This window comes from Protomyctophum parallelum (genome assembly GCF_964188405.1).
Source record: "Protomyctophum parallelum genome assembly, chromosome: 12".
Classification (NCBI taxonomy): Eukaryota; Metazoa; Chordata; class Actinopteri; order Myctophiformes; family Myctophidae; genus Protomyctophum; species Protomyctophum parallelum.
In genome coordinates, this window is record NC_139712.1 from 32,802,606 (window position 1) to 32,830,057 (window position 27,452).

General features: G+C 44.6%; 1 protein-coding gene across 1 annotated transcript; it reads left to right on the forward strand.

Moving 5' to 3' along the window:
• The first annotated feature begins 19,325 nt into the window (after positions 1–19,325).
• Positions 19,326–27,092, forward strand: klf6a (Kruppel like factor 6a). The gene is made up of 4 exons (XM_083777928.1): positions 19,326–19,719; positions 21,933–22,524; positions 23,472–23,595; positions 24,051–27,092. The coding sequence occupies exons 1-4, from the start codon at positions 19,618–19,620 to the stop codon at positions 24,100–24,102; spliced, it is 870 nt and encodes a 289-aa protein (XP_083634054.1). The 5' UTR covers positions 19,326–19,617; the 3' UTR covers positions 24,103–27,092.
• The last annotated feature ends 360 nt before the right edge of the window (positions 27,093–27,452 follow it).

The following is a 27,452-nucleotide window of genomic DNA, read 5'->3' on the forward strand; positions in this document are numbered from 1 at the left end:
CCAGTTTCTTTAGCTTTTCCCCTCACTGACGGAACGGAAACCTTGTATGCCCCAAAAATCGGTTACTTTTCAGGAAAAAACTAAAACAACTTGTGTTCCAATGGATTCAATGCAGTTATAAAAATAAAAAAAATTAAGTATCGTTGCTGTCGGTCAGAAACCTCTTATCTCCATATTCTAACTTTTTGTGTTTTTTCGTAAATAAAATCCCTACTTGTTCATACTACAGCGTCACACAAAAGCGTCAAAAGTAGCTTATCGATCTGCCACTTTTGCTACTTTTTCATTTGAATCCAGAAAAGTAACAGTTTTGGACTCATGAGGTTTCCACCTGACAGAAAGAGACGTTATATATAATAGATAGATACCTGTATTGATCCCGCATGGGGAGATTCAGGCACCAGAGTCAGCACAGCAGTAGACGCTATACAGACACTACTAGGGCATAGAAGTACAAGTTGTTACAGAAGAAAACATTACAATAAAGACACCCTCAAATAAACATGAACACAATCATCCCGTCTGCATGGTGCAATACAAGGAGACAACGTTAATAAATATTTAAGTATTCAGGTAACGTTACAGATGACAACAGAGAGAATGTTAAACCTGCTACTGAGTCAGAGAGTAACTTTCCGCATCCCTATGCATCGTTCTATATTCTCACATGAATGGCAAATGATTATGTAGACCTTAATAATCCCATGAGGGTGGGGGATTCATTTTACCAGTCTCACCCAGCTGATGTTTGATCAGGAGGGGAGCAGCTAGAGGTCAAGTGTCTTGCTCATGGACACCTTTGCTGGAGGCGTTTTAATGGAGGCTGGCTGTGACCTTCTGTTTCCCAGGTGGCCTCTCTATACCTTAATTAAGCTATGGCACCAGCGTCGAGCCACAAGCCACACTTTTCATTTTGAACATCAAAAGCCACAGACAGACGTAGTCCCTATTTTGAGCATGCTGCATGCGGGCAAAAAATAATATGAGGCACAAATAGCAGATCTACAAGCTCACAAAATACTACTACTTTTGTGCGTCACTGTCATACAATGAATGAAGTATAAAATAGGGCTTGCGATCATTTATGGAAATACATTAAAATAAATCTATAAAATTACAGGAAATACAAGGTTTCTGCCCGTCAGCGTTGTTTTGTTCTGTACATCCTTCGGTAATTGGATACGAGCAGAGCTGTATGGGGCGATAATTATCCATGTTTGTTCACCTTTTCTGTTGAGTTAAGTTAATTGACGTGGTGACATTGGCATTAATATGCTGGCCTTCCAGCACATATTCCCTGGGTAACCCCGGGCCCACTCCTACCCCCCACCCCTCATAATGTACATTCATGAGTTGTGACCATACATTATCTGTGCCCATGAATATCCCTTATATTTATCTGCCCTTGCACAGTACAGATGATAGCTCCCTGAACGGAGCAGCAGCAGCAACAGTTGGCATGCACCCAACTTCCATGGGGCGAGTTAATAAATAAAAACCCCTTCGCTGTAATAATTCATCCGGCGTATCTTGTCTGAGCATCGCACGCATGTAAGTGACGTGGTCCTGGCGCGCCAATGAGCATGAAGGTGTCCTTCAGATGCCTGTGCGAAACGTAAATACTGTACATTGGAGGAGGAGAGGAAAAAAAGGCCTCCAGAACTAAAACTGTCATAGTTTCAATTTGATCCCATGTACAGCATGAAGTTGACCCCTTTTATCTGGGCCACAGATTGAATTGAAGATAAGTAGTAACTCAAGGAGCTTTTGTGCGGAGGAGACTTCATCATTCATGGCTCAGAGCAGCCCCAGAGCTTTAAATACGCAGATAATGCGAAAGAAGGAGCACACAGGTGGCACCATCAGTCAAAGACGACATCAGAGATTTTGATCAATCCGGTTATATACGAAAAGCCAGCGCACAACGTGGCTGATCTCCATATTCATATGGGTAAGTCTGTGCCATGCCATTAATAATCTCAAAGACGGTATACCATAAACCTGGCGGTGTAGCAGTGGAAATCCAATATGAGTAAGCGGATGGCGGGGGGGGGGGGGGGGGTTGATTAGGATACAGGGATGGGAAGAGGATAAGAGGTTGAGATATAAAATCAGCCACACATCTGCATCCCCACAGGAGCGCCTTGGAGAGCAGGATGAATATGGATTCCCATTAGGGAGTGAATAGTTCATATCCAGGTGATTTGTTTTGGAGGCATCACATCAGCAGACAGAATCTGCCGCCGCGTCCCCGCAGCCCAACTAGCACTTTACCAGAGAAGTCATTTGTGAAACGAGATTTCTCCAGACACCCCAGATTAAAATGCAGTTGAATGAAGTGGCAGCTGGCAATCACAGCCATCTCGTCGGTAGGTCTATGGCGCCTCGTACCCTATACCCGCCCAATCCCAACCCCCCCGTTAACTCCCTTCATCCCGCTGCCTCTCTGCCTCAACTCTTATTCCATTGAAGTGCAGACGAAATAAAAAAATATATATATATTATATAAAATATATATTCATGGTGGATGCACGTCAGTGAAACTTGAGGAACATCGGTCACAACCTGATGCTAACGACATGTCATGATAGGCCAGGGAGGATGAGCCTTGTGTGATGAAAATGCATGCAGGTGCCCCGAGCGAGCATCAACAATGAGGCTTGCTAACGAGACACCATAAATAATAACCAGTTGAGGCTGCTGAAGACTTGAGCAATTTTTTACAAATGTGCCACAGCGTGCCCCCGCACCGCTTGCCTAGGGAGCAATGCTCACTCAGTGCCACTCTGCGGTGCGTAATAGAAAACAGCTAGTATATATTTTGGAGCTGGGAAATGAAGGATGCTCTCCCAGAACAACAACGCATTGACCTGGATTCTGAAAATAGAGCCATTAGTCGCAACATTATCAACAACGAGAACGAGCACGAGATTCACGCACAAGCCCAAGCTGTTGTTCGCCACCCCAAACTTCTGCGAGTCACAACTTCTTCATGCCACAGCAGATATCTGCTGCTCATCATGGTGGCACCTTGTCCACAGCGGAGCGCTTTCCATGGCCTCGGCGTGTCTCTGAATGGTGAGCCAAGGTCAACATGTTTGCACAGGGAAGAGATATGTAGAGGTCAGAAGTTTATCAAAAGGAAAGAAAAGCCCCATTCAGTGTCTCAGCCAGTGCTGGACAATGGACGAAGATGGTGGTCATGAGCGGACAATGCCGCTGAATTCACACATTGTCTGCCACCTCCATATTGCTGCACAATTCTTGCAAATCCTTTCAAACTAAATCAATGTGATTTTTACAGAATGGCTGAATAGGAATTTGTAGCAAACTGGTGAAGAATGTGAATACTGTATAGGTGACTGGCGCAATGGCACTCCACAAATATCTTGCCATGCCTGTTTTGGACAGTTATAGAGCGTCGCAGTCCCGCCCCCTCGAGAGACCCGGAAAATAAATCCCCGTTAATTTTCCTCATAGACTTTTCAGAAAGTATTTATTCAAAGACGTTTACGCAGCGGACAAAGCAACTCTTGTCGTGACAAATCATGACAATAAACACAATGCTTTGGGCCAAACAAAGAATTGGAAAGTAGAAAAAAAACAGCAGGTTACAACACTTTTTTGTTGTTTTTCTTCTTTGTAATTATTTGATTGGTCCAAAATATTGTGTGTGTGTTGTCATGATTTGTCACGACTCGAGTTGGCTTCGTAGGACTCTTAAAAGGTCTTTAAATAAATATTTTTTGAAATGTCTATGGGAAAAATGCATTGGGAATCATTTCCTGGGCCTGGCGTCGTCATGAAAAGGGGTGGGACTGCGACGCTCTATAACGGAAACACTGAATGAAGGCCTGGGACAGTATGACACAGTTGTAATTATTTTATAAGTGTGACTGTGACTGTAGCTACAGTACATGTGTCCTACCACCTGGAATGAATGATACAGCTGTCAAAGAACAGAGCAGGATGTTGCTAATCCTCTCATTGTCACATTACCTCTCCTGCAACATGCTTCAACATAAACCTCAGTGATGAAGGGCATGTTTCCCTTTTGTTGGCACCTTTCCAGGAACTACTCCCCCTGCAATGCATCCCAGTCAATCCCTGTGCTGTTGCCTGACTGACACGTTTTGTTTGAGGATGATAAAGCCAGGGGTACCTGCACTTTTGTTAAGTATACAGACAGAGATTGCTGTGTGTGTGCGTGCGTGTGTGTGTGTGTGCGCGCGCGCGTGCACGCTATTGTACAGCGTGACGATACCGTCTCTGCCAGGCATGCCAAATATGCGTATATGCTAGCGAGTGAGCCTCATCCTTTCCATCAGCGCTTCTCTCGAGCAGAGGGACTCCAAGAAAAACAGTGCGAGGCGAACATAAACACGGGGACTACAGATTGATGAGTCTGTAGCCCAGTTATATAATCCTCTCTGCCATTCTGGAGGAGTGTTTTAGGAGGGGATTGGCACAACATGCAGACGTACGAGAGCGGCAGCTACGGTGTCAAAAACACCTGGCGTGTTGCAACATGGCATGCCTGCACTTGTACGTGTTCATGTGAGATCTTTATTAACGCTGGTGGCTGTTCAGGTATGTTACACAACGCAACACTATGGCGAGCTATGAACACAATACAGACATGTGCATTGGATTGGATGACAGTGTTGTTCCGAGCTTCTTTTTTTTAACTTGGAGATCTCCTCTAACATCTACAGGTAACACATGCTGAGACCCCTCCACACGTGCATGCACAAACACGCACACGCACGCACGCACGCACACACACATGCACACACGCACGCACACAAGCACAGACACTCGTATGTGTTTTTAAAACATGTTAGCCACGTGTTGTTTTTTAAATTTGAAAGATCTTGACAAATGTAGATTAGATTTCATGTTTTAAACTCTTAAAGATGGAGTGCCGCGATTTTTTTCCACCCTAAAACATGATCATCAGGTCTTATTGTTATAGAAGGAGGTATACTTTTTTCAAAAAAGTGTACAGTATTTATTCAAATGTTTTAATGTGGGCACGCCCACCAGTTCATTAAGTATGCCTGGTTTGCCTGGTGGTTGGTGATGGGTGGTGATCCACCTGAACTGAAGCCTCACCCACAACTGTAGTTGTATGATAAAGGGGGAGGGGTTAGGGGAGGGGCTGATAGTGTGGTGTCACTATATTACTGTTTATTTCATTGGCCCGTTTGACTGTCAAGGGTTCCAGCCTCCAGGAAGAAACCATAAATACAAAGTTAATACACCATTGCACATAAAAACGACTCCAGGGTGTCCATTGCCACCTCATAGACACATGAAAAACTGGAAAAATACAAAAATTGTTTGACTCAAAAATGCAAGTTATGGTTTTGTGCAACAAAAATGGCCCTGTTATCACAGCAACCCCAGGTTGCAAACCACTGGTGTGGAGAAGATTGAAAAACCAAGCTGCAGAACATGACGTGATGATTTTTTAGGACGGCATTTTGTGGTCAGTGGGTGTCATGCTCATATCCTCTCGCCACTAGCACGCATTGTTTGGACCAATAAATAAGTCATTCAGTCGGTGGGAATTTATGGCATTGTTGTTCTTTGAAGAATCAACAGGGAAATGAGAGTTTCTTCAGGTGTGTGCAGAGCTTAAGGCCATCGCTGCTGGGCTTTCTTCAGCTGTTTTTGTGCCAATTAAAGCAGCACTTCAGTGACTTATGGAGGGAGGCCTTGTTAGTCTAATTAGCGGCCACAGGCCAGAGTTGGAGTTCTAGAACCTTCGCTGTGACACAGTCGCTCATATGAACAAGTAATCACAAGCCCAGTCTATGGCTGCAAATCCTCTTACTGGTGTGTCACACACAATCTTACAAGCACAGCTCAAAAAATTAATGAGACTATTATAATTTCATAGTTCCACTCACTTCACACTGGATAATGTAATGTAATCTGACATTTTTATTCTCTTTTTTTTTTACATAATAAAAAAAGGTTCTTTGTTTAACTACAACTCACACCAGGCCAAAAGTATTTTCAATCCATTGTCCACTTTCTGACATGATCTGTGATCGTAGCATTTCAACAGCTTTTCTATTGTTGTAGGAAACAGCTCCTTTTCAGGAACTCAGAAATTCTAAATTCCACAAAATTGGCAGGAGTTTTAAATGAGCACATGTAAAGCGCGTGGAACCTACAGTATGTACGTATACGTACATACTATATAGCTAGTGGCTCCCAACCTTTTCTGGATCAGGGCCCACTAGAAACTCTCGAAGACGTTCGCTGCCCTTAATTTTAATGATCAATCAATCGATTGTGTTTGGGCTTGGATCAATATAACTAACGATAGTATACCATAAGTTCATGTGAATCGGTTATCAATACATTCTTAAGGTAGGGTAAGTGATTTTCTTTTGTTAAAATAAGTGTTAAATATCTCTATTCTGATTACTCATGGCTATTATAGAAGTAACAGGAGTCCATGTCTCTCCATTTTCAGGTCAGAACACCAATTTGGAACTGGAACACTATGAAAATGTAAGCTAATAAAGGGGTAGGCCTACTCTCTACTCATTGGAGCAGATCTACAAGCATATCTACTAAGCTCACAACACATGCACAGGCATCTTGTAGATCAGCTATTTTGGGCAAAGAGGTTTGGTGTGTACAGGGAAAAGAGCATACCAAATACAGAGACAAAAGTCGAGTTTAGAAAGTCGTTAAATGTCTTTAGACTCCCTACAGAATATACTGGTCTAACCATTTTAAAAAACCACTTTTTGTTTTACCCACAAAATTACCCTGGCTTTAGTGTTTGGCCAATTATTTGGGACACGTGGAACCATGAAAGGGAGAGAAGTTTACATCCTCATTCCCCGCGGCCTTTTAATCCCCCACCACCACTCCCCCACCCTCACCCCACTACCACCCAGGATCTGACAGCAGGTCCCATCATCAGCATCGGTGTCCTCAGACATCACAGCAATGACAAGCCTCCATGTTTGACCATGTCCCTGGGCAGCAGCTGGCGTGCAAACACACTTCACATTTCCCTCCAAAGTCAGCCTCCTGTGTTCCAGCCATGCTCCCAGAGGCTGGGGGTGTGTGTGTGGGTGTGTGTGTGGGTGTGTGTGTTGGGGGGGGGGACTCGGTGAGCTAACAGGCAAACACTAAAGGTTACCATCCCCATTCCACATCAAATATCAAGGGCACCAGTAATTACCGCGTACAGTTGCGAGGTTCCGACGCCGGCATAGGGTATCTGTCCCATCTGACCTTGCAGTAACAACGCATTGAAACACTAGAAGACAAGTGTGCAGCTCTTGGAAGGGTCTACGCAAGACAAACGGAAAGGAAGAGAAAGAATCGTGCATATTGGATGGTGACACTCGCTAATTGCAGCGTTCCCCAAAGTGTCGTATGCCATAATTGCATGTCAGGATATGTGTGCAAGTTTTTGTGTGTATGTGTGTGTCACGGAAATAGGTTTCTATGCGAATATGATCCCACTGCCCCCCCGCGCAATCACAGCCCGGTTGGCACGGCTGTCTGCCGCAACGCCATGAAGGCTAATGTAAGTTAAACAGCCATGAGACGGCTCACTAGTCCAAGAACTTTCCGCTTCGATGTTAGCCTGTGTTACTTCCTAGTACCTGGCAGTAGACCCCCAGGGCAGGGGCCCATGGGGTCCCCACGAAAATGAAGGAATCTTAAATCTTCTCTTATGGGGGTCCCTGGCACAAAATCCTTTCACATGGAGCATAATACGTACCAATTTGGTGACGTGAAAATGTTTGAGAAACACTGTGCTATAACACACAGTTGCTCAAGTACGGTAGCCTCGTGAAGGAAGCAAACAGATGCTGGGACACAACTAGAGACAAACGTCCAGGATAGAAGAGCGACCGGGCCATGGAGAAGACGCAGAGAGAGGCGAACAGCGAGGAGGAAACACACAGAGAGGAATGCACAGCTTTTACTAACATGACTCCGTTACACAGTGCAGTGTTGCGTGTGGCTGGGGGGGGGTGGGGGGTGTCAGTTTTGAGTGAATTTGTGCTCCAGGCTTTGTGGGTGGCACAAGGCCTGAGGGCTGGCCGGGGCTTGTCTAATGCATAGTCCACTGGGAGAATTTGATCCCCTGGACTGGAGGGCCTGGCACATTGTTAAAGTCCAGGATTAGGCCTCCGTAAAAGAGAGGGCACGTTTACTGCGGCGGTCAGCGGGCTCAGCCGGGATCAGGGCTTTTATCAGGGGGGGAGGGAGGGGGGGGGGGGGGGGCTGCGCTGAGTGCCTGTCGCCTGCTGATAGCGTGAGGTGACATGACTCCCCACCGCTTGGACTGTCCCGCCAAGAGCTCCCCAACTGACCCACATATCGCACCTACCCTACACAAAGTCCCAAATAACTGTGCTAAAATGTGCCGTGGCTGCTAATTAATTCACACACTATAGGTCAGCTGGACTGGTCTGCTGCTCTGGTGCCCTGCTACAGTACCACTGCTACCAAGTAGACAGCTAGCAGATTATGTGGGTGTGCGTGTGTGTGTGTGTGTGTGTGCGTGTGCGTGCGTGTGTGTGTGTGTATAGTAATAGTTTGTATGTATATAGTACAGTGGTTCTCGATGTTTTCTGGATCAGAGGCCTCTAAAGTCTTGAAAGCATTCGCGGCCCACCCATCTGACCACTTAAAAATCAATCCATTGTGTTCCGGCTAGGATCAATAGAATTAACATACAGTAGTATAATTTCTTCCTATCACAATGAAAACTAATTTTTCAATGACTTTTGTTTTACATATAGGCCTATTTCTTTTTAATATGAATGCTGCCAAGTTATCAATAAAGTCAAGTGTTTTTCCAATTATTTGGGGGCCCACTTGCAATAATGTCACAGCCCACCAGTGGACCCCAGACCACAGGCTGGGAATCACAGATGCAGAGTATGTATGTTTGGCATGGAGTTGAATTGCAGAAAGAAGCTGCACTTCCACTCCATAACTTCACGATATTAGGCCAGGTGAGGATATGAAGAGCGTTTTCCCTGCCGTAATGTATTCAGGATGTGTTGACTAAAGGGGCTGCATTCAGAATTAGAATACTCAGCGAGGCGCCGCAATCGCGCCGAGAATAGCCATGACACAAAACTCAGAAAAGCGACTGTACCCAAGGTTTGCAGATCCGAGGCATGCATGTATAAGATCGAGGCGAAGGGTATGTGCCTATGTGTGTGTGTGTGTGTGTGTGTGTGTGTGTGTGTGTGTGTGTGTGTGTGTGTGTGTGTGTGTGTGTGTGTGTGTGTGTACTGAGAATGATCAATTAGGGGAGTCTCTCAGGTACCCCGGTGCTGTCACGACTTATTTGGGGTCTTGTTGCCAGCAGTGTTGTTTGCTTGTTGTGGAGGGAGCGAGGGGGTGTTGTAGTGTTTTCCCCGGGGAAAGCAGACATGTCTCCAGTCATTTACAGTCTCTGTGCTTGAGGTGAGCAGGGTTTCTATACCGCTCTTGCCTTTATACCTTCCACCAGTGGTGGAAACACTGGAAAGTAACTGAGTGCATTTACTCAAGTACTGCACTAAAGTACACTTTTGAAGTACTTTACCTTTACTTGAGCATTTCTGCTTTTCAATCATTTACTGTATACTTCACTAGATCCCAGAGGCAGATTATTTTATTTGTTTCATAGTTTTAAATACTATTAGCCATAGTTTATACACTATTTGCAAATGGCCAATCTCACAACGTGTCGGATTACAGTGCATTGTTGTTGTGCTAATTTCAAAATATTTTGGCAGACAGGGATAGGCAGCCTGCCTAGCCTACCTGTCTGCTCTGTCTATCTGCAAACAGTAAATTCCAGAGAGTATTAGTATTAGCTTACATGTGTAGTACAAATGGACCCATAAGTGTTAGTTAAGCGAACACTGGTTTTGACTGTGTATGTTGTGGAGGCGAGGCACTGGATTGTGTCACTGCTTTGCACTGCTTTGCCCTGCCCTTGTTTATCTGTTTGTTTACCTGTCTGCCATAGTAGTCTGCCTGCCTGACTGCCTGCATGCCTGCATGCCTGCCTGCCTGCCTGCCTGCCTGCCTGCCTGCCTGCCTGCCTGCCTGCCTGCCTGCCTGCCTGCCTGCCTGCCTGCCTGCCTGTCTCCCTGCCTGCCTGTCTTTTGTCACCTGCATAGTATCACTCTCTCTGTCGTGTTGAAAGCTTCAGTGTGACAACGTTTAGGGTTCTGATGACAGATACTTGTTTGGACAGTTGCAAAACACTTCAATAAATTACTAGTCTGCAATGATGCAGGGCATCTGACATTCTGAGCCTTACTCTGTGCTTAGTAATGTAACGACCTAGAAAATCGGGTTTAGGTGACTTCATATAAGCTGCACAGAGGACTTTTTATTTGTCATTTCTTTATTATTTATTTAAAGCGCGTCGTAACTCTATCATGATAAATTATCTTTTATTATTCCTTATGTCATTGCTGTAGACTGGGAGTATGACTCAGGCTCCTAATTTCATAGTATTACGTCAAGCTCATTACTGGATATTTCCACCTCTGCTCTGACGATTTATCAGCGCTGACAGCCCCTGAAGCAGGTTTGAGAAACGAGGCAGGTGTCACTCGTAGCCCCAAAGCCTATTTGACAAAGCGATTAAGGCCATTAGACCCCCCCCCCCCCCTCCCCCGCCCATTCCTTCTCCTTTCATTAGCATTTCTTTGGGGGTTAATTCTGTTTGGTTAGTTCATTGCTTTATGTTGGCCTGATTCCCCCAGGGCCCACAGGCAGAAACTGTGGACGCTGATGGCACATTGCACAGCTCACACACTGATTCCCGGAACCTGCCGGTCAGACACACAATAATGTGTGTGCTTCATCGGAAAGCAGTCATGAGGTATGAGTGACTCATTCTCAGCTGGCGATAGGTACGTGTGTATCTACTGAGAGTGTGTGTGTGTGTGGGGGGGGGGGGGGGGGAGAGAGAGAGGGAGCAGTGTATCATATGATTATTACTGCAGCAATAATTAAATCCAGAGACTTATTTTGCTCATCATGGTAACCATAAGGACAAGTGGTTGCATGTGTCTCTGTAGGCCTACTATGACTATGTTTGCATTCTACTTTTAAAAGGGAGTTGTTATGTATTGTGTATGGGTCAGCTAAGATCAAAGGGTTCACTCAAGTGTTCATTCACACAGAATTGCCATTATGTAGGCTTGGGAAAAAATGGACGTATTTGGTCCGAATGGGAGAGAGAGAGGCTAACGTGGAAACCATTACACTAAAGACAACTCACAATGGATTGGAACAAAGACAACAACACAATGGGTTATGAAGGGGAACAAGCGGGTACGCCGATAGGATTTCCCTTTGATAGTGAAAGAAAACAGAGAGAAAGAGAAATAGAGAGGGCAAGAGCGAGAGAGGTAGAGGGGGGGTGAGAGAGTGAGAGGATCGTGTGAAGGGAAATGCCTGTGTGACACACAGATCAAATAAATGACATAACAGTACAAAGTCTAACAGAGTGACTGCCGGCAAGTGAGGTCATGGTGGCGAGGATTTGTTACTTTGGCAACAGCAGGCTGTTAGCCGGCTCAGTATCTGTGTACTAATGTACAGACAGGCGCTGAGTCAACAGAGCTGGCTGTTTGGAGTCAACCTTTAAAAGTCACGACCTTAGGAGAAGGTGCATACTGCATAGGCTGATGTGTTTCCCATACACTTACGGCCTGCAAAAAGTTCAGGGGCTGCATTAGCCCTATGCTGCTCACGCGTCCTGACAAAGACATAAAATGATTATAAAGTATAGCATCTCGGCGTGAGGACCTTTTCTTGCAAAAGTTCACTGACGTCCACATGATACTGCAGTGTATCGAACTTTGCCTTGACAAAGCTTATCGTCCACATACTGTACAAAGCCTTCCTTACAGCAGTAGTGGAGTCTTTTAATGGTGTGACCCATGGCTTACTCATGACGAATTGCAGTAGCCGCTTAGTAAGAGTTTCACTTTGAAAGATTTTCCATTACCTTTGTCTTTCACGCAGTAGCCACAAGCTTTAACTTTGTGAAAGCAATCTCTGGCAGAACGCCAGACCTGTCAATATAAAAGTATTTCTGTCTTTGCACTTGTTGATCATCTTTTGTTTTTTGTTTTTATTTTCTTACAAACAAACAAACAAACAAACTGTAAAGTGTAATTTTGTACATTTGTGTATATTTTCTAACTGCATTTCTTTTCAGTATGACCATGTTTTCACAGAGCCTGTCAGCGAAGCAGACAGACAGAGATGATGTCTTCTTCAGCTAGAAGCTCATCCCTGATTCAGATCCACAAGGATAGCTCGACAGATCCAGGGGTGGGATAAAGAGATAAGCATGCGTCGGAGACACACTGTTCACGGTTGTATGAGGACAAAGACCCCCCGGGCTCTGACATGCCTCCCAGGTCAGTAGCATACGTGAACTTTAGATAGGGTTGGGGGGGGGGGGGCACACAGCCTGGGGCTGATGATGAGACATGATGTTACAAACACAGATTTGGAATCAGTTCCTAACTGAAGATAAAAGACAAGACTCACCCCTCCCCCCACCACCCATAACGCACCTTAACTGATAACTTTTTCTTCCTCTATTATGTGCTCCAGGTCAGGTCACTTTTTCCAGTCCTTCAAGCAATGCTGATGTACTACTGTGACTGACAGCAATTGGAATGAATGCTGGAACGACAGGCCATACCTACATGTCTGGCATATGTTGTTTTGTGTGTGTGTAAAAACATGCCTTGAATGCAGAGCAAATTGCGGCAGTATTTCCCAAACAAGGTCTTTTGTGAATGTGTTTGGGGCCCCAGGTAATTTCTCAGTGTCCTCACAGAGACTATTATTTTTTTACATTCCGCCCACTGTTGACCGCATCGCCCAATGGGATTGGAATTTTAAGATACTGAGAGGTGTGTTACATAACTGGAAATAATTATCTTGCATTAGGGAAAATGTAAACTTTTGCTCTTCTGCAATTCTGTTTACAAGACAGCCATCTGGAAATCTAAATGCAAATGGAAAATGCAATTTAGCATGAATGGCAGATTAAATCTCAGTTACTGGTGTCTGCAACGTCTACCGGCAGACTGAGTGAGACACAGTGTTGCCCTTTATTCAGCAAAATGCAATACATGCACCAGGAATTTGCCTTGTGTCCTGTTGAATTGGGTGATAGGTTATCCCATATCGTCCCGTCTAAAGAGTACCACATTCAGTTCACTGTGTTCAGGGTCAGGGTAACCTGATCACCCCCTCCTCCTCTTCCACACCCGAAAATGTGCGATGAATACATCCAAGGTCCCTAATCAGTGGGTTGGGTCGCTGTTTATCCAGCAGCCCGGATAAATACCTCCCCCGAAACGCTGAGTGAAAGCTGGTTCCCACAGAGGTTGGCGGCAAATAATAAAATGCCTCACATTCCTGTACCCGCGTGCAATAATGGTAGTAGCCTTTAGCACCGACCAACTAACGGCAGGCATCACCCAAAGGAAAAACAACACAGTCTGTCAATGCGCCGCCCTGTGTGAAACAATGACCATTGAACTGTCCTCTGGATTTTCCAGCACGTTTAAGATCCTCTAAATGAATCTCCTCCCAAAGCGCAATGATTAAACAATGTTCCCACTTACGGTGCACATTGTTTTTTCCTTTTTGAAAAACTGACATGGGAAAAGATTTTTTTAAAGGTCGAATGAAACTAGAATTTCATTCACTTTCATTCGCTTACATGCTTAAATGTACTAAACATTTTTGCTGGAGAAAACGATGGCGTTTTCTTTTGTTTTTCTTCAATTACCGGGAAACTCATGGGAGTAAACAAGAATGTCTTACAGTAAGATAACGAAACAAAAAAGTGATTCTGTTGCTGTTCGCTTCACTGATAAAAGTCAAGGCCGTGAGGCCTATAGAGCTCTGTACTATAGTTCCTCTTTGTACTATTTTGTTGCTGTTGCTACAACACTGTGCTGTCACACAAGGACATACACAACTCAAAAATGTAATCACTTCACTACTTTTTATTGACTTACTTTTTATTTTATCCTAGACTCTGTACCTCACCTACACATTGCGATTTGCGAGCATTTTACGATCTCCTTCCTTCTACATAAAGCGGAGAGCTTTGCCTGCTGATCAATATGCCCTAATTTGATGCCAAATGCATGTTCTGCAATGCCCTGTGGCATTAGCTACTTAAACCAACTTAGTTGAGCGGAATCCCTCCAGCCTCTGTAGGCCCCCTACGTTTTTCACTCTATATAAAATAGTTTATCCAAAAATAGCAGATCTCCAAGCTAACAACGCAGGCAGCTGTAGGGGCGGCAGTGGCTCATGGGTAGAGTGACCGGTTGGGAACCGCAAGGTTCCCAGTTCGAACATGGGCTCCCACAGTGTTATATTTAGTGTCGAAGTGTCCTTGAGCAAGACTCTGAAGTCTGAACCCCTAATTGCTCCGGATGTGCAGGTTTGTGCCTTGCATGGTTTTCTCCGGCATTGGTGTGTGAATGGGTGAATGTAATGCACAATCTCTGTAAAGTGCCGTGGATAAATTAACAACACATTCCAGCTCAACACATTGTGAGCTTGCAGATCTGCTGTTTTGGCCCCAGAATAGGGATGCTAGGATGGAATTGGTTAAATGTGAGTCCTGACATATCTTACATTTGTGTGTGTGTGTGTGTGTGGGGGGGGGGGGGGGGCTGTCACAGAGCCAAGTCCAAAGCTATTCCTGGTTACATGAACTTCGCACTTCCGACTGACTGTGAACCGGATTCTCTCATCATCAGCCTGTGGATCAGAGACTTGACTGTCACAAGAGTGTCCTGAGTGATTGCCGTGTGCAAAGCATGTCCACTTAGTAATGCAGCTCAAACACTTCCCCCCCCCACACACACACACAGATACATGGAAGACAAAGCACACGCTTCATCCTCAAGGTCAAGAGGCTTCTCCGAGGCAGAGGTCCCCCCTGCCCCCGCCTCGCCACCCATCATTGGCGGCGTGACGGACCAGACTCTACCCGACCCATTGTACACAAACACATGTTGCGCTGTCTCCTAGACTCTCCTAGACGTGGCCTGACAGCGGGACGGAAGGCCGACATCACACGGAAACCATCGATGCATTTCAATGAGAAGGAGAGGCCGTGTTCAGTCAGTGTTAATATTGTGTCTGCATGCATGTGTGTGTGTGTATTTGTGCGTGCATACGTGCATACTGTACGTACGTGCACGCATGTGTGTGCGTGCATTGCATGTCAATGCATGCCCACGTGCGCATCTCTGTGCGTGCTTGTGTGTCTGTGTGTGTGTGCGGTGGGGGTACAGGAGCAAACCTGAAATGCATTTGCAAGCTGGACAGCCTCTGCCCAGTATGTATGTAATCCAAAACCAGACCAACGATCATCATCTCTCCCCGCGAGCGCTGGCTCACTCCTGATTTATGATTCCAATGAATATTGATCCCTACCCCCCCCCCCCCCCACACCTCCTTCTTCTCCTCTCCCCGCGTCCATTTCTCCTTCTTACAAAAGAGTGAATGATGTATGTGCATTGATTTCCAATCAATTATTTTTATTCTCATTTTATTTAAGCTTGGACAATTTTTTCCATAGCCTCCTTCCCCCACGTAGGCTGATGCATCTCTATCGATGGTGCTGTAGCGGCCCTTGCTAACTGCTCGCTTGGTGCTACACTGCGAGGTGAAAGGATGAAAAACATTGTACTTCAGAATCAGTTGTCAACAACACACAGTCTGCACCCCTGTATAAAATCAAATCAATTAACATGCGTACCAATAAGCACCTTATAGTATTATGGTTGAAATACCGGTAGTTCAGAAATATGTTCATTACTATCAACTTCAGCACAGAGGAGTGGTCAGCAAAAATACTTTTCATACAAGGTTTCTTCGACTATGCATGTACCTCATGGTACCACTGTGGTACACAGCACCGGCTCAAAGGCCCTAAAAGCAAGGCTCCAGACATCACAAAACCAACTGGTCAGGCTACTATTGGCCTAGCCTCGATACCCAGGCTTTCATTTCGTCTGCGCGAAAGATGAAAGCCTGGAAAAAGCCGTGGGCTGAACCAGTCTAAAAGTGGGAGTCAACCCTTCCACGTAGGCGTCGCTCTAAATGATGTGACGTAGCGCTGCACTAGGGGGGAGAGGAGGGGCCGGGGGTGACGGACAGATCGATGAGATCCAATCAGGGTGCGCGCTTTTCTGAGACGCGACCCTCCCATCTAGGCCAGAAATGTCTCTGCTTAGGTCAGGCTACTATTGGCCTAACTATGATGAGGAAACCCCGTGCAGCTGGGCTTTAACATCGAGCGCTCGTTTTCACTTCTGCATTTGACCACCAAAATTTGGTGGTCAAATGCAGAAGTAGACCATTCTTCCGGGGGCTTCAAAACCTTAGAGTATAAAATATAATAGAGACGTCACAGAGAGGAAACCTTGAGGCGAAATGGACATTGCAGCTCGAGCCAGCACTGCATTGCGCACGTTCATGTTATGGGGCGATGACACGTGAACGCTATGTTTCATACATGAACGCGCGCAATGATAGTCAACGGCCAGCGCGTTCACGATTTGGCCCAATCCATCCCAGAATACACTCGCTTTTGAGAAACTTAATGCAAGTGGATGGGAGGAGAAATCCGGTGACTCTATATACTCTAACCACTGAGCAACTTCCACTGAAATGAATAGCGGGCAGCTGCAATTTGAAACTGGTCTCTGCAAAAAAGTTAAAGCCCCCCCCCCTATTGTTTTGCAAATAAGTGTATATTTGTATGTCTTTATATGTTCTGATGAATCAAAAATGGAGGACCCTCATGTAAACAAGTATTTTTCTGGTTTTATCCTTTCTACTATATTTTGTATTGACCTGTACTTTTCATTGAACTGTACCCATTCTATTGAATCAAACTGGTTCAGTTCCTTAAAAGTAGTTTCATTATGTATTAAAGTAGTTTCTGGGGGAACTTTCTCAACAAATAGAGCTGATCTACAAGTGAGCTTGTAGATAGGCTATTTTCTCAAAGAATTTGGTATACCAAAAAAAGCGGGAAAAGTGAAAGTTGACCAGGTACAGTGCCAAGTGGTTATAATCTAAGTGGTGCTGAGGACAAAAAAAAGGACCTTGGGATTAGGAACAAGTCTTGATTTGTTTACTATGATGCACGTTATGAAGAGCAGAACAGAGGGTCTCCAGTGTTTCCGCTGCGCCAAGGTTAGCCAGAAAAACCCCCTTAGAACAACTCACTGATTGGGTTGACAGTGATGTATTAAAATGGGTCATCCTGTAATTGCTCTTTCCTGTGGCTACTGCCTGGGCTGGGATTGCATAACGATGATAAAAGCTGTGGAACCTGGCTTCTCCCAGATAAAAGCTGCCATGCGGCACCCTGCGCATTCTCTAAATGCTTCATCAGAGGGGCCTTCTGTAAGAAGTGATTACTGTAGACCTCAACGCTAATGCTCCTTAGGGAGCCCAACGGTAGCCCTGTGATTCATCACACAGATAGTGTTAGGACCTCTGACAAAGTCTGAGATGCATGAACGATCAAGGCTGCTATATTAGTGCGCCATGATAAACCAAGCATTGCATTACTCCTCCGATGGCTGACCGAGATATTTCGGGACGTTTGTGATTCGTAAAAAAAAAAAAGAAAGTCCGTTATTGTGAATGGTACTGAACTTTTATTTTCTGCCAAAATGTCCAGCGAGGCCTGGGTAAGACATAATGAATAGCTCCCATTAGTGACACAAAGGCCAACTGAAATTCCTTTTAAAGGGACTTCTGAGGCCAGGTCCTGGGTTCATAAGACACATTGCATCACCATATGACTAAATCAGATGCTATGAGTGACAAATATGGCCCTGCAGTCGAGAGTGACACAATAGACGCTCAGTCCTTCGCCGGGGCTGGCTGGCAGCGGAGAAGACAGACACTTGGAAAACAATGTGGGTGCTGTCCAAAAATGTTGTTTGTCTCATCTTGCGCCGGGTAGCGTGCCATGTTGTATTCACATAGCCAATTGACTTTATGATGAACTTATGCAATTAACTGGACTCAGACCGGCCTCTCTTCGACTTAGCTATTATGGGTTTCCTCTGTACGTCCAAAGAAGAACCAGATAAGAATGAGTTGCATGATGTAATAATGCCATTGCCAAATAAACATGTGGTGGAATGTGACTGGAATGAAGAGAGAAGCTCTCAATGGAAGATGCCTGCATGTCACCGCATGCAAGTGGCATTATGGATGTTGGAACTTGTCATGAGGCATGAATGTGGAATCCCATTGCACAAGCAAGACAGGATGTACAAATCTATCTTACATTTATAATACAAACAATAAACTTAACAAATCATTTAACTTTAGTTTTATAATACACATATTGCATATTTGCATTAGATACACTGAAGCCCACAATAAGCATCAATCATCAAAGATGCCAATTATGAAAATGTTTAATGGCATTAGGACAGAATTAATACACACTTTTACGCTTTTCTAGGAACATGAGTTGGCTCTATACTCTTTGACCCCTATTGTGAGCTCTGCTATTTTTGGCTAATGTTTGCCTCAGAATATGCTGGGGTTGGTTAAAGGTTATGGCAGTGATTCTTTGTAATGATGTGCAATTTTAGTTGTACATCATCATAACTGATCTGACAAACATGCCTCAAGAAAAAAAATGAAGAAAAAATGAACATAATTATGTGGACCACTTGACTTTATTTAAACAGAATGCCATTTTCCCCAATTTCTGTGGAAAACTTAATTTCAAGGTAAAAGAAAAGGAGGAACGAAGGGGGGGGGGGGGGGGAGTGTAATCAAGGGTTGTAGGCAATAGTGCATCATGTCACAAGCCAGCGCTGCTGGTAAGTGGTAATGTTGCATTAGAATTAAATGTATCCCAAAAAAGCAAAAAGAGGAAACTGGTGTTGCGGCCAACGGCTCACATGCGCGCTCTGTGGTGAAACATGGAACGTTTTTACACAAAACACTTCAGCTGGAGCTCCAGCACTGAAAGACCACGGATCGCAGGCAGGCCAGCGCGTATATATATATACAGTTCTAAAAATAGCCGTCCAATGAACGCGAGCCGAGCCGTGAGTTAAACGCACCAATTAAAAAAGAGACACGGGGAAATTGTATCAACGGGCGCGCGCGATTGGTCGAGTGTGATATCATATGCGCTCCGGCGCGCTGGTGGAATCCGATTGGTGGACGCCGTGTGAGCGTAGACGCGCCGGGGGAGGGTTGCCTGCGAGGTTTGAATAGGGAAGTTTGCAGAGCGCACGACTCTCCTCACCATCCAGTCCACTGCCTGTGTTTGCAAACACACACACACACTTGAACGCAAGAACGGATCGTCCGATCAACAACTCAACGGAGCGTCTTATTTTATTCTTCTTCTTTTTTGTTGCATCGAAGCCGCATGCAAGTATACGCACGACAACAAGGATACTTGACAACACCACTTTTCCCCCTTCCCTGCGCGTCGCTCTGAAGAGATATTTCTCTTTAAAAAGTGCAGCTGATTGAACGCTTTTTCTACCACTTTGGAAAATGGATGTGCTACCCATGTGCAGCATCTTTCAAGAACTTCAAATAGTTCACGACACGGGCTATTTTTCAGCCTTACCGTCTCTGGAGGAGTACTGGCAGCAGGTGAATATTTCAGTCCATTTTAAAGTTATGAATGACTTATTTATTTTTTTCGTCGACACGGATGTTTACGCGCGTATGATAGGAGGAAATGTGTATTTACCACTTGAATCCCAGCACCGACAGCAAAAAAACAAAAAAATAACAAAATAGCAGATCGGCTATTTTTGGGGAAGAGATTTGGTGTAGAACCAAGGGGAAAAAATTGGGCCAAGTAAAGCGACAACTCGCAGGTCCTGTCTGTCTGGAGTGTTTAATTGGATGATGGCGTTTATTGCACATTATGTCATTCGAATACTAAAACCAGAATACGCATGATGAGGTGCACGTTTGATAAATGTGTAGACCCATATTATCATCTGACTTACTTTGTGGTGCGGAGTTCGTTCGGTGCGTGAAGTTGACAAGCATGTGTGGGCACAGTGACAGTGTGGTTTGACAGCTCCAGCATTGGCTCTGCTCTGCTCTCTGTCTGGGGAAGATGCATGGACTGGAGGAACTCGCAGGGTTCAGCTAGCAGCAGTCTGCTGTATTTTGAGCATGAGTTATTTAACCAGGTGTTTTCGATGCCTGGCTGGCAGGGTTAGCATTTAAGCTCTGCGATAGAGAGACCTACACATAGTCAGAGAGAGAGGCGATCCGTCACCTCGTATTCGGTCCGGAATGTTGTGTGGGGAGATAAGAGCGACAGGAACTCGCGTCAATCAGCGGATGTGCAGACTAGCTACTACTCATTCAAATGAGAATACAGACAGGCGTGTGTGTGTGTGTGTGTGGCGATACACTGCACTGCTGCAGAAATATCATGTGTATTGTAACATGAGATAGATTACGTGATTGTAATCGATCCCATTTTACCTTCAGGGCATTTGATGATTTTTGGCACAGAGCTCTTAACTTGAGCTGTTGTCTGATCATATTGTTTCCAAAGCAGAGAGGTGTTGTGGTTATAGGGAGCCCTTCTGTAGCAGTGTTTCATGTTGTACGTCTTACTTGAACTGAAATGCTTTAAATAGTATGCTTTTTCTCATTTGCTGGTTTATTTCAATCGTTACCCGTATCCAAAATGTTATTCCGCTTGGAAGGAAGCACGTTCATTTGCACCACGTGAGTCATCCTGTCCTGGGATTTGAACAGGATAGATGGACAATAATATGATGGAATCAAATGTCAGAGATGGCCAATTCCAGCTCGCATGAGTAGGTACCAGTGCAGCTGGAAAACATTGTGTAAGAGAGCGTTGCAGTATGCCTAGAGCCATGTCAGCTCTGCTCCCACTGTGCCATATGCACCTCATAATGAATGGCCTTGCTCGCCGAGTCCCACAGCTTTGAGTCACACTTAAACCAGTGTGTCTCCACTAAGAGCATTGGCCTGACACTGAGGAAGGATGTGATTGCATGTCAGCAGCCAGGCCCCCCTGCACGAGGACAAGGCGCTGAGCAGCTCACGTTAAGAGGGGAAGTTGGGGCAGCTTCCTTAAAAGGTCTCTAAATTCGTCCAGTGAGTCACTCGACCGCTGAAACGAGAATGCACATTAAAATGCTCCCTTTGCACTTGGGTGCAGAAAGTGGTCAGAGTTTAGGGGCTGACAGCTCAGCTCAAATGGACTCACCGCTTCATTCCACAATGAAGGCCCATGTGGAGCTGCTGATAACATGACACGTTGTTTGTGAGATGAACACTTGCTGTGCTGAAGCTTACATGCCTCTTTTGCCAGTAGGAAGTTGACTTGATTCTGGCGTAGCTCTCCAGCAGTCTACCAATTACACACTTCCGAGATGCTTTTTTTTGTATCTTATACTGTGTGGTACACTGTAGGATATGTACTTGTGTAGTACACAGGAACAACTTAACATGGACCCATCATTTGTCCATTTTCAACAATTCATACGTTCTTGCACAACACTGAGGTTGGTACTGTGTGTGTTTTAGACAGGCAGAATAACTACATCGAGCTTGGCTAGCAAATATGTGGTGTCCAAGCAGTCCTATGCATTGTGCAGAAGTGGTCAGCGAAGTTCCTGTTTGTATCTGCGATAAACATTTTGTCCACAATAGACCACACAGCACAATACTATAGCCTCTCTCTCTCTCTCTCTCTCTTCCCCCCCCCCCCCCCCCCCCTTCATTCTCCAGATAAAAAAAAGAAGCTCTATTGTATTTATGTGTATGCTGATAGCATTTTCTCATTTCTCTGCACATTTCTCATCCAGACATGCTTGGAGCTGGAGCGATATCTACAGAGTGAGCCTTACGTCTCCACAGCCGACCTAGTAACGTTCGACAGCCCGGAGAACCTCTGGAGCAAGCTGATATTGGCCTGCGGGGACAAAGCCAAGGCAGAGTCTGACCCAAAGATCCCCATCATAGCCCACGAGGAGGACAATCAGGACAGCCAAATTTTGGACACCAACAGTGTGAATTCGGATGCCAGCAGCGAGGCTTCAGACAGTTCCGAGGAGCTCTCGCCCACACACAGCTTTACCCACAACCCTCTGGGCTCTGTCCTGGTCGGCTCTGGACCTTTTAGCCCCTCCATCATTAGCACTCCCCCATCCTCTCCGGAGGCCAGCTCAGAGCCCAGCAGCATGATGCAGGGCTGGAGCGCCGGCGTGCACGCCGAGTTGCACTTGCCGGTCAAAATCAGGACCGGTGGGATCGGGAAAAGTACGGAAAAGACGGGACTTGTCTGCGGGGACACGTCGCCGGACGGCAGGAGGAGAGTACACAGGTGTCACTTCAACGGCTGTCGCAAGGTTTACACGAAGAGCTCCCACCTCAAAGCACATCAGCGCACTCACACAGGTGAGCTAACAAAACACTGCAACAGACAGCCAGGGTCCTCTCTGTGAGAGCAGGGATTGTTGACACATCTTCACTTGCAGCATAAAGACGAAAAAAAGGCTATTCTTTGTGGCCCCTTGCAGAACTAGTTCATCTTGATTCAGTGTTAAAGAACATGAAAACACATACACACACACACACACACACACACACACACACACACACACACACACACACACACACACAAATACATTATTCTCCAAAGAATCTTATAATTGTATGTTCAAAGTAGTGCAATTATTTTTGTCTTTCCACCCTAATGGCATTGTCCGGCCAATGTGTAATGTAATTAAAGGTTGTCCTCAGCCAGAGTGCTGTGAGTATTAGCTCTGCATGGCTGGATACCTAAACTGTGACCTAATCTATCTGGAATGTGACTGACTGGGTGAGAGAGAGAGGGGGGGGGGGGGGGGGGTTGGTCCCTCAAAACAGATTGAGTTCCACCATGGGAAAGGGTGATGGGCGGGGGGGGCAGGGGCGCTGACTTGGAAGGGTTTGAATGGTCATTTGACCGCGTCTTATTTTTGATTAGCAGCGTGCAATTGCACGTGTGGCTTTCTCCACGGGACCTCTCTCCCTCTCTTGACCTACAAAGTATTTTTTTTTTTTTTTACATTCAGCTACGTAAGAGCAGTCTTTGCATTCCTGACATGTTTCGCATTACATAATGTAAGATGAGAAGTTATCCAACAGGTTCAGTGGAATCTGGGTTTCGAGTGACTTTGTTACAGACTGTCTGTCTATGATTATGTCTGACCGGAGGCATTACTCAATTTCAATAAGAGTGGAAAAACAAAGACATGCACAGTGCCCTTGCATGGCTTTTAGAAGAAGCTCACTGGAGGAAAGAAATCTTCATTTCAGACCAAACTAAAGACAATTTGTTCTATGCTTGTTCTATTTTCCAGGTGAGAAACCATACAGGTGTTCATGGGAGGGCTGCGAATGGCGTTTTGCACGAAGCGACGAGTTGACCAGACACTTCAGAAAGCACACTGGGGCAAAGCCATTTAAATGCAGTCACTGTGACAGGTAAGGCAAAACGAGAACATGGCCTAGATCTATGTACCAGTTAGACAGAGATAGGATTAAAGGCATGGGTCCTCATTGATGTGCTCTGCTTTTGTTGTGCCATCGCAACAAAGCGCATGCGTTGAAAGATTGAAAACAATGATAGTGTATTCAAACGATTGACAACGATCAGTCGGAGTTAATTTAGTCACATTTGAGTGTTTTGCATTGCAAGTTACAACTAAGACAAGTTGATACACACTCACAAAATTCAGGCAATTCAAAGATTTCCCATCCCAAAGGATCTCATGTTTTTACAGCTCATCTTAACGCTAATCTAACGGATGCCTGTAGTGTAGAAGCTAAGCTTATCCATCTTTTTGTTTTGAATGCACGTTATTTTAGATCGCAGCACAGTAGATCTATTAACCATTTGTAGACTCTAAATATCTTTCTTCTTTGCCCTTCATATACAGATGCTTCTCCAGGTCTGACCATCTGGCTCTTCACATGAAGAGACACATCTAGAGCTGGGCGAGCATCAAACAACCAACCGCAGCGAAGGGGAAGAAATAACGCTGTCTCCCGACCGACCGGTCTCTTGGTTGAACTGCCCCAGAGCAGAGATGCGGGAGCGTGTTCCAGCCAAAGCATGCCATTTTGCACCATTCTCAATCCCAGTGCCTCTACGGACCTCTCTTTGGACAAAAAAAGGCGCTCTGAAGGTCATCTGCTTATTTTTGTGCAGGCGATGAAGAAGAGGACAAAATCAACGGATGGAAGAATCAATTTGAGAAGGACTTAAAGAGACATGAAAAAAAAATACAAAAAAATTTACAAAAAAGAGATGGACACAAAAAGGAATGAATGAATTGTATGTATGGTGCATGATGTTTTGGGGGGGTCAATCTCCCGGACAAGCAGATACACTGGTACTTTACAAACGCAAAACTGTCTGAGGTAAGCATGTGTGCACTGTGAATGTCTGTGACTGGCTGACTGCCCCCACCCCAACAACCACCCCCTCACCCGTGAGCGGAGAGACCAGAGAGGATTGAGGCAGAGACAGGAGCGGATGTATGTATGGATGGAGGGAGGGGGGAGGGCTGGTACCAATATTGCTGAGGACTGAATGGGTTTCTCGGGGGGAACAAATTCAGTTTTTGTTTTTTTTCGCCTCCTGGTCACGTGAGGATGGGCTTGAGAGGAAGTGCCTGTGTCTCAGGCACCCAAGACTGGGGCCTTGGGTTGGATGAGTAAAAGGGGGGTTGGGGAAGACTTGCCCTGCCCTCCTCTTGGGAAGCGATCCAGGGCACAACACCCCCTGCCCCCCAGTCACTGTATGAGAGGTGCTTTTTTGGTGTTTTTGGTGCAGCTACTAAATGTGCAATGTGTTATGTAGCCTGGTTTATGAATTATTTCTTTTTTTTTTCCTTTTTTTTTTTACAAGCTACAAAATTGATTTGTAGTAAAAATTGTATAAGCTGTGTGCTTAGAGGTATACTATAACTTCAGTATCATTAGACAGGTGTTGCATGGTTCTAGGGTTTGTACACAACTTTTCCTGTTTCCACTGTAATCAGGAGGACTGCAAATAGTTTAAATAAAAGTGCAGCTAAAACGCAAACCGGTTAAATGTTACAATATTGTACATAAAGCCTTGACGATCTATCTTCTGTTAAACGTCATCCATCCCTCATGCTTATTTCACGTTTTGGCTGGAAATATCACCACTGCTTACAGACACAGAAGTCATTAATGGAGTTATTGGTTGTTTTCTTTCACTCATCCATTGCCTTTGAGGACACATTTTGATTTTTGTACATTCTTTCCATTTTCTATCTGATAATGCACTGTTGACCTTAATGGTGCCTTATGCAAGTGACTTTGCCCTGTGATGGTGGTTCGCCCCGTTTGGGAGGTCACATTTGTTCTATGGGTGATTCGAAAAGCTTGTTCAAGGCTCAATTACCTATCAATTTGCACCTCTTCTGTTTTATCAACAGTTGCCCAAGCCCCTTCCCCCCTCCCGCCCCTTTATTTTCTCTTTTTTTTTTAGATTAGAGCTTAGTGTATAAAAATGTTTTGGAAATGAGTATCTTTTATTTATTTATTTTGATTTAGTTAGGATACTTCCTTGAGCAGTTGCACCAAATTAATTGATGTATAATAATGAATCACATTTGGTTGAGTCAGAGAGACCCTGTAAGACAAATGCTGTATGTGAAGAGCACTTAAAATCCTTGATTAAAAAAGAAAAGAAAAAAAGAATTACTACTGTGTAGTATGTACTGTAATCCATTAACACAACTGTACAAAACAAAGCAAAAAAAAACATATTTGGATGCATGTGCACCTATTTGAGGAGAACGTAGACTTGAATACGAAGCAGCTGCTTTAGCATGAGAATTTAAGGCCCACAGTAGCCCCCTGCCATCACCATCACCCTCTGCCTCCCCCCCCAACATCTCCCACCATTCCTGCAAGCAAGACTGAAGAAAAAGCTAAAGATTTATTGTAATTAACAGGCTGCAGTTGGACAGGCCTTGCCTTGTACTGCCTCTTGGTAATGAATTGCTAAAGGCTTTGTTGGCATGGAATCTGTCACAGACTGCTGACTGTGTAGGTTGGTTATTGACCTGTCTGGGGAAGCGTTGTTCTAGCCCGAGCTGAAACAGTATTATGAAAACCGGGTGGGGAGGGGGAGGGGGGGGGGGTTTGGGGTATGGTTGATGGCCTCTCTGGAACCAGATAAAGATCATCCATTTCAGCTGACCTGCCATCAGTGCATATACACCACTGGCAAAGCCCCCTGGCCATTTTATTTTTTTTGTTTTTACCCTAAAAACGGCATTTGCTTATGGGTTATTTGTTGCGAGTATATGCGGGGTCATTGGAAAGGGTAGATATCAAAATGATGAGATTATCTCTACTAAACTAGACATTTTACTCGACGAGCAGAAATCAGCCTGCTCAACGTTCGGGTGCTGCTGCAGTGGAGGGAGTCTGAGGTTGCAGCAAGTTAAGAGTGTAGCATGCTCCGACACATGGATTTGGATGGATGAGTACAAACTTGCCGTGGGCTAAGGTTTATTTGTTTTATGTTTTTTTTTTTTCTTTCTTTTTTTACTGTGGGATAAGAGAGCTCCCAAATGGCAGCCAATACTGTTCAGGTGGTAATTGAGCCTTGATTCTACTCCATGTTTGCTTGCATCTTAAACCACTTCTCTCACTTCTCTATCTCGCTCCTTCTTCCATTTCTCTTCCTATTCCTTCCCCTGAAATGTTACGTGTATCTTTCACACACACACACACACACACACACACGGAACACAGCTCTTTGTTCTAAACAGAAATGTTTGTATAAGAAACAAAAAGAAAAAAAATAAGAAAAAAAAACTTTTGTAAAATTGTTATGTTTATGCTTTATGAAATTTTTATTTGAAATTGTTTTGCAAAATTGTTATATTTCTGTATGAATGTATTTTTTATTGGAATAATAAGAAATTCTTATCAGACTTTTGCCGCTTTCCCTCGTCTTAATTTGTTGACTCTCCATTACGTTAGGGGTCCGTGTAAGATTTAACACTAGTAGGGGTGCAACTGTTAATGAAACTAACCAATTTAATCGATTCTAATTGAATAGAAATATTATTAATATTTGATAACACTTTGTTGGGTGTGTTAAGATGAAAAGTTTCAAAATATTTAAAGAGAATAACCAATTTCTATAAGATCTCAATGCATTGCATCGTGGCTTGCAGATTGCACTATAAGTATAATATAGGGCTAAAGAGGTTAATCGATGTGTTGATCTATATACAACATTCTTGATTATTCGATAAATACAAAAAGGTAATCAGAAGAATCGCTAAGAA